Below are 8804 nucleotides of genomic sequence, written 5' to 3' on the forward strand. Positions count from 1 at the left end.
GTCACAGTAAAACCTTGCTTAAAACATGCAACACAATTTGCATAACCCCCTGCTCACTTAGGAAGTGCCTGGTACTAATCACCCCTTTAATTTTGCGCTACAAGTACCTTATGAACTATTAGCAAAGCTTAAAACCATTCAGAGTATGAGAGTATTCTGGAATGAATTATGCTTTCTTACAGTGTGCTACACACAATATGCCCCAACCCATTTACTCTCTACAGTTCTCATCTTAGTAACTTGACTAATATTTTTATATTGACAAGGAACTATCTGACCGAGAGTGCTGGAAGAAAACCTAAAAGTCTGGATAGACTTTCTGGCCTGTGGGAAATGCACTTTATTATATTTACTAAAAACAATCTGCAGTGGAAAATATGAAGTGTTTTATATTCAGATTTTAAACTTAGCACATTGAATTGACCAGCTATAGATCACATTTCCAGTTCTGCTGACTCTAGGAGTGTCATTATATTTAATGGAGGGTTTTACACCCCGCTTCCAGATTCATATTATTTCAAAAATAGATAAGAGTTAAGTTCTGGGCCTCATGCTTCAGAAGGAAAAGCCCAGAAATATGAAACATAAAGGCCATAATACAGAAGGACAATAAAGAGAGGCCAAAAATATTAATTTCTAATCTCACATGATTTAGGGGGATCCGTTACTTGTTGTAACGATATAGGGTAAATAGTTCCCCGAACCAGCACTAGCCAAGCCAAGCTGCAGTGCAGACAAAACGGCACCAAGCCAGGCAGGAATGCTAACAGCCCAGCACAGCGCTGTCGTGACAGCGCTGCCTCTGGGACCCGCTCTGACGCCGGCTCTACAGAGATGCACCAGGTAGGTACCCAGATCRGCTCAGTTTTGAAGGAAGCTGGAGAACACCACCTTGGCTGTACACTTTCTCCTGCACACGTGATTACCAAATTGCTGTTTCAAGTTATCTATGAAATAAGAAAGACAACACCGGATCTGATTAGCCTCAGTTCTTGTTTTCCAAGTTCAGTCCTGTTAGGACTAAATGTCTTGTTTTTAATAAAAAAGATTTTTTTTTGTATGAAAAAAAAATTCATAAATTCCACAGCAGTGAGAAGGCTACAGGCAAGTTCTGTGACCAGGAGCCTTGACGATGTTTTTCAGCAAACCAGGTATCTAATTTGAAATAAGCCAAAGTCAGTCATCTTCAAGGAAAATCTGATTAATTTCATGTTATATTTCACGTGACAGTCACAATCATCATTATTTTTAATTTATTATGCAGACCAATGAAACATGCAACTTCATCCAACTTACCTGATGCCCGTCTTGTGAATCGATTTATTGCCGGAGCTGAAAGAAAACAGGAAGTCTCAATTAGATTCTCTTCCTAACAGTTTAAATATACTTTACACATAACACTTTACACGTAACAATGATACGCTATGTTTAAATAAAGTGTGATAACCACAAAAGTCGTTTAATAATTATTTGTAAATCTTTCTATAAAGTAGTATTAATTTCATATATACCTAAACTTTTAAATAGCATTGCAAGAGATGCTATTTGAATCTTGAAATAAGWTTTCAAGAATATTTTCAACTTTTTAAATGTTACTGTATGCAAGCACTTTTTGCTGTTCATATCTGGCTGTGAAATATTTAGATCTGTATTTCTATTATTCATTGAGACCACAGAAACTGGCATCTTGCACACAATTGATGCAAACTTGGCTTAAGATGATGTAAAAAATGAATTTTAATTTTACAGGATATACCTATTAGAAATCTGGGAATAAAGACACTCCTATTCAGAAATGGAATAATCTACAACTTTATCTGAAAGATCAAATTTTCAACTGACTAACATTTAAACTTCTTCAGGTAAGTTGACACCAATGACAAAAGAAAAGAAAAGTTTTATGCCGGAAATGACTGTTCACATTGACATCTTGGGACATCTACAAATACGTGCTGTAAACATTCACAATCCAATTCCTATCTTGTTTCCAACTAGGGGAGATCACAAAAGTACATCTTAAGGGACATAGTTTTGATAATCTTTTGCCTCTATTTCAGTTCCAGGCTTAACAGCTTGTTCAAGAGATACTAGTGATTAAAAAAAAAAAAAAGTTTTGTATTTTTTGTCTTCCAAATACAACCTGTACATTGATTATAATAAGTATAGAATACTGGTCTTGAACGTTGCTTTYATATGATACTCTAGTTCAGCTTTTAATGTAAGAAGAAAATCTGAATGACCTAATTTCCAATGCAGGCACCAACTACATCATTAAAAATTCATAGTCCTATCGTGGTTATTAATATTCAGCTTTACAAAGTCACTGTTAATGTTTACATGGAACTGACTAAAGAAAAATATTGATTTTTTATTTTATCACAATTAGTTTTACAACAGATTACACAGCATTTCTTGAACGTTTAAGTCGAGATGAAGAAAACAGGAGGGACAGTAATGGCTTGAGATGCAAACAGACTTTTTATTCCTTTGGGGAGAAGAAACCAGAGCAAAGATACAAACTCTGATCCAGAGTCACAGATGGTTTGTGCAAGCACATACAGTAGTCACAGGTCCAAGTGGCAAGAAACGCACTGGGAAATCAGCCTGCAGTGATTCAAACTGCTATTCATGGGTAAGGATACCTCTTCTGAATAAGCTATCACACCCCACAAATACTCATATAAATAAACCAGAAATTCACACAACCAGAAAGTTTATTTTTAAACTCAAGTTCTATTTCCATCCAATGAACTTTCCTTATAAAAAACCAAGATATTTAAACATTCTTTTTTAGAACAGACAGCATATTTTATGCAACTACAGTTGTGTAACACTGTTTAATTTCTCAAAGTGGAAAGAGAATACAGTTCATTTCGTCTCTAGGGTTATAGGCCAAATTCATTTCAGGACACTAGTCAAGACTCACCATCAAATGGCTGTGCCATTAGCTCCAGTTACGTAAAGCAGGAGCAGCAGATTTGCTCATAAGACAGTATTTGGGTTCTAACAAGAAAGCATCATAGAGTGGTCTGCTCACACTGAAAGTTTTCCTCAAAGTCAGGGAAGATCATTTGGTTTGGTTGTCAATTCTATATAGCGTTGTAGCTATGAAGATTTAACTCCTCTAAACAGCTACCTCAGCACGTTTTACCAACACAATAAACAATACAYTTCTTAAAAAAAAAAACWATSCAACACAGAACTAATCTATTTTGAAGACTCCACCTCTTGGACAATTTCAGTAATTACTACAAAGAGACAATCCCTTTTCCAGATACTTTCAGTTAAATAAACTTTTAAAACCAGTCTTCTGATTGCTGCARGAGGGTTTAATTTTACAATTTACTTCTTATTAGGAGGAAGAGGGGGAAAAAAACAGAGCAACAGRGAACAATTTTATCAGAGTGTTAGAAACTTGATAATTAACTGTGTGCAAACAGATTACCTCTGAGCTATGCCTGATCTATGGCAGTCATGCATGTGAATATTCAGTGTTCAAGCAGCTACCAGTTCAAGCCTTTCTCCCTGGGACCAAGATCTCATTGGKGTCATGCAGACGTGTTCCTGGGAGTTTTACAAGCAGCACCAYGGTTCTTTGTTTTGCAGCAAGCTGAACTACTCTCCCTTCCTCTTGTAGCAAATTGTGATGTATCTTTGGTGCCSAGAAAGATAGAAAAGTTAGCTTACATGAAAGACTCAAAGAATCATCAGCCCTAGAGAAATTTAGCCTGTATTTYCACTGAAAAGTAGATGCATGATCAATCAGATGATTATAATATCTGGCAGGATAAACATAATAAGGTGATCAAAGAGAGTTTAAAAAGCAATTTGCTGGAGGCAGAAGAAATAACAGTAAGTTATCTTTCAGACGTGTCAGGAGCCGGAAGTCTTGGCTCAGAAAGCAATTCAGTGGCAGAACAATTTATTGAGGGATATGAAGCACTCCTCCCAAGGCCTTAAGACCTTAAGATACAGAAAACTGGAAGTTGTAGAGAGGGAAGAAACACTACCGGCTTTGCCTGTGCTTATCTTCTTCCCCGGATATCCTCTTTTTAGCCACTGCTGTGACTGAATTCTGGGCTAGACTGTCTCATAAGCTGGGACCAGTGTGGCTGGCCTTACATTTAAGTGAAAGTAGCACCCAAAAAAGCGACATGCTAAGAGACAGTCTTGGCAAGTTTAATTRTTACTGCGTTGGGGACTTGAGGGCAGTATTCATGAACGCTCATGGGCCACATGGATATCGCATTTCCACCTATGGGTTCCAGCGCCAAGCTAGGCACAGATGCAAGAAATCGCACCTGGCRACAGGGCTTCACATCCTGCTCTGGCAGCCATTCCCCAGCACTTCTGCTCGTCCCTCCCTTCCCTCTGTTCTTGCATGTGCAGGAAGCTTCTCAGCAATTTCCATGCTTGACCGCAAGCAGGAACAACAGAAAGCTGTTGCACTCTGTAAATCCCCTTGACCACTGCTCCTGATCTCATCGGACACCCAGGCAGAGCGGTCAGTGGGCTCCGCCACCCCGAGGACAACACCCTACTTGCACCAGAGCTGACACACGCCAACTTAAAGCACTGCAACACTGCAGCACAGGCAAGCTGGGGAAGGAAGGGGCATGAGGCAGTACCTGCGCAGCTGCCAAGGTTAACTCTGTAGGGAAAATATCCAAAAGGTTACAGAAACATTGCCAAGCGCCAGTTGCTTAGAGTGACTCAATACAACAACTGTCTGGAAAAAAAAGTCCCCCAAACCTCCAAACTGCTTATATATTGACTTACAGTTACCAAAGAAAAACCCTATTGACTTGTGCACAAAGTAGGAGGAGCAAAACATGGATTGCAAAACCTAGTCATTGCAAAATCTAATGATTTTTCCCAAGGGAGGCAAATACATTCAGAACATTTCCACTGACATTTTATCTTTTGACTAACAGAGCGAGTGCTGTACCACAACAGAGCGATGTATCTCAGTGAGCGGAGAATCGTGTTTAAGTATGCAATGTCACTCTAAGATTAACATAACTTCACATTCTGTTCTGTCCCAGCAAAAGTCTATTGCAAACTTTCATAGGGGAAAATGAATAAAGGCAAAAGGTACAAACAAAAAGCAGAAAACYCCAGCTGTCAATATCCTGACAAAGTTTTGATCAAATTACCATTTGAAATTAAGTAAGTTAGCAATTCTGGTTGCTGTCTCGTTAGGACTAAATAGTGATAGGATTCCATAGTCTAAGACGTTAGCTGCTGGTAACTAAAATTTATGTTTGCTCATGTTAGCAAATTCCTGATCATAAAACTGTACAAAACATTTTGAAGTATTTTGGCGATACAGACCCAAGTAAATAATTGGCACTACATAAATGATAAAAGCAGCCAAAAATGTTCTGATGACACTAAGAATCCACTCTGTAAAAACAACATGAAGCACTCGCTGAAGACAAAATTTTTCCATCACTAACAACTGTCAACCAGCTAACTATTCTCCTCTGTGGATATTTTTTCACTCATACAATTCTTTATGAACATTAACCAGTCATCACAACATGCCTGCAAAATTGACTGTAAAAGTAACATTATTTTGTAAGTGAAGAAGGTAGAAACGGGGGATTAATAGGACTGTTTGCAGAACCCCAAGGCTAAGATGGTAACGGTAAGAAATGATCCCCGCCTGGGAGCCCTTTACCCAGTTAACTCGTTCTCATAGCACTGAGCCTTTTTGCAGACTCCCGATTTAACTACTCAGAGTCAAATGTGCTTCAAAGACTGTCAGAGACACTAATGCCATTACTTGGAATAATAAATTAAACATATCCTAGAGATTAGACATGCAGTCTTCCTAAAACGTCGGAGTGCTGACAGCCCAGGATCTAACGAGAGGTTATACTAAACTGTGGCTGCTGAGGACATGCTCAAGCTTCTCCGATGGCCGGACGTGTAAGCTGTGCCTGCTGTGGGTCTGCAAACAAGGGCCAACACRCAACGGCAGGCCAGGCTGCCATGGGACTCCCCACCGCCTGCTCCTGCAGACAGAGATCATCAGGAGACTCTTTCGGCAACACTGACGGCCATTCCAGTAAATGCTCTTTCAAAGCAAAACACACAAAGCCAGAAAGCTTGCTCTTAAGTGACTGGGGTTGGCAGATCAGTGAAAATATCTTCAATATTCATGAAAGTTAGAAGCACACTTTCAACTAGCTCCACTTTCAATCAGCCCTCTTCAGAGGGCAAAAGGCTAAACCTCTTTTAAAAAAAAACAGAAAAAGAAAATTAAACTCAGCCATTATATTTCTAAAGACCGCAAGTTTGGCAGATCATAACCCATACAGAACCCATACAGATGCTAATGTATCTTAAAAGGTAGCTTCAGACAGAAATAGTACCTGCACCTCAGTGTGCAATCCTTGGGTGGAAGGCACAGATGCCCAGAGTGAAGTTACAAAACAAAGTCATAGCTAAATCATACACTTTTCTCCATCCTGTTGAAGGCAAAACAGTACTAAAACTGTCAAGGCCATCACTGAGGTCACTGGGTTAAACATAGCCCAAATTTCAACATGAGGTTGAAAACTTGCTTCTCAGCACACTCTAATGATACTATATTAGCCAACTGTAACGACTTCAAAGGAGCTAGTCTTGTTTCACTTATGTTTTCTCATTACACCACCTATGTTATTTATATACCTCAAAATCCCAGGCCAAGCTTCAGCGTTACTTGCATTACAGACTCTACCTTCTCAGCTCCAAGCTCCACCACTTCTCAGAGGCCCAGCAGCCTTCAGAAAGATGCTGAATTATGTCCGTTGCAAATCTCATTCCTATATTACACAAATCAGTATCTCATTCCTATATTACACAAATCAGTATAAGCTTGTCTTCTTTCCTACAGAGGTTATTAATTAGAATGAATTAATAAAAACAAGAGAAAAATCGTATCTAAATGTAGATTGAATGCCTTTTTAAAACACATGCTTTAGTCAGACTTAAGTTATAACCTCAAAGTGGACAAAGTATGCTTAATTCTCCATTACCCAGGACGATAGACTGGGACAATATGCATAAGAATGATAATAGTGATAATAAAAATAAGACAGATATGGGAGAGCATGGTGCAGTGYATCCTGTCACTCATGGACACTTCTCTGGATCTGCTCTAATTTCTCTCCATCACAATGTTAGGATTATTCCAAGAGGAATGATCATTCCAAAGCACTGCCATGYCTGAGGTGAACATAAGATAAGACGCTAATTTTAATGTAAGTTCACACTCATAGGACCATACAGAATCTCTGGGAAGACAGTGCAAGCACCACTGCTGCCACCACCACGTGCTCTTGGCCATGGGGTCCCCCCTCAGCCAGTCCYGACAGAGGCAAGTCTGCCTCTTCCAGCCTTGCTGTAGGCTCAACACAGCCGGTCCTAGGCCCAGGCTAATAAAACTGGCTTACCCCAAACTAATTCCTGCCAGATGCCTCTGCACACAGGTCACGGGGACACCCGAATTGATGCTCGCTGCACGGCAGCAGCTACAACGCAGCATGGCATATTGCTCGACTTCCACGCCACAGGGAAGCAGCTGCAGCGCTTCTGGAGCTGGCTCCGAAAGAGGTTCAGCTGTGTTTGCGCAGCAGTGCCAGCACGAATGTCAGTGGCATGCATAATCCACAACCACAATGGCAAAGACAGTCCACAACCGATAATTTACTGCCTGATAATTAAGAGCCAATTGTATTTACAGTCTGCAGYGATAGCAGAGGTCAAGGCACATGGTCATTTCTTGCTCAGGCTCTCTAAAAGCACATGGAGATATTATAAGAATATAGATCTAGGCAGACGATAAAATCAAGCTGTTAACATAAAATGAAATTACAGAAAACGTGATAACATTGTGAAACACAGATCTYTATTTCACTGAGAAATTTGTTAGAGTTGGAATAACTTTAGAAATGGGTTGGTTTGCTCTGAAGAGCTGTTCTTCTTCCCAGATCTCAGCCTCTGGCTGGTACGTTCGATGACAGTTTGGAGAAATGAGTCCGTGACAAAGGAGGGAGTTGTTAGGTCTAGAGAGAATAGTTCTTGCTTTTCTCTGTGAAAGGCCATGATGGCTGTGACAGGAATGGGGAGAGGAGATGGGCCCAGGGAACACGCAAGTAGTATTCAGAATACAAACAAAAAGCCCTTGCAGTAAAGTGGTTAGATACGCTTATTTGGAAAGCTATACTATAGTTTGATTTATGGAAGCTTAATAGTAAAATCATCACTATGAAATACATATGATACATCTTCCTATTTCCTTCACCAAATAAATCCAACTCAAAAAAAAAATCTAATCAAAACAAAATTCAAAACAACACATAGATTGGGCCTTGACACAGGGAGAAAGGGTAAATCACAGCCGTACAGAGGTGCGCCCTAAGTGACACTTGCCAGARAACCCGAAAGGCTCGGCAACGACACCACCATCAAATTCGGTAACAAACCAACCTTATAATCTAACAAGAAATCTAAACTCTACCTCAAAATGCTGATTTACCCTTGGGAGGCAAATCCACAGCTCCTACAGGGCAAGATCTGCGCGCAAGGGGATGCGACTCCGTACAAAGCGGGCGCGTAGCCAGAAGGCACCGGGAGCACGTTTCCCTGGTGAGCGTGTGTTCCCCRCGGACCGCGCGCAGCTACGTGTCATAGAAGGCAGAGTGCATATATCAGCAGGCATCCACATCCCTAGCACAGTCCAGGAAGCGAGCCATGAAGTATTAAATACATGCTTTCAGGGAGCCCCGCAGTCAGCGACTGAAAAGCCAAGA

At 40.3% G+C, this 8804-nt stretch overlaps 1 protein-coding gene across 1 annotated transcript in view; it reads right to left on the minus strand.

The window, feature by feature from the left end:
* The window catches only part of PRKAR2B (protein kinase cAMP-dependent type II regulatory subunit beta), a 64144-nt gene extending 61199 nt beyond the window's left edge, over positions 1 to 2945 (minus strand). The window contains exons 1-2 of the mRNA XM_085325528.1: positions 2927 to 2945; positions 1297 to 1332 (exon numbers count right to left, since the gene is read on the minus strand). Coding sequence (XP_085181654.1) covers positions 1297 to 1332; positions 2927 to 2945 — 55 coding nt within the window. The remainder of the gene's footprint in view (positions 1 to 1296; positions 1333 to 2926) is intronic.
* Positions 2946 to 8804: the final 5859 nt, after the last annotated feature.

The sequence above is a fragment of the Rhea americana genome, unplaced genomic scaffold (genome assembly GCF_003343005.1).
Source record: "Rhea americana isolate MKP2758 unplaced genomic scaffold, rheAme1 scaffold_1, whole genome shotgun sequence".
NCBI lineage: Eukaryota > Metazoa > Chordata > Aves > Rheiformes > Rheidae > Rhea > Rhea americana.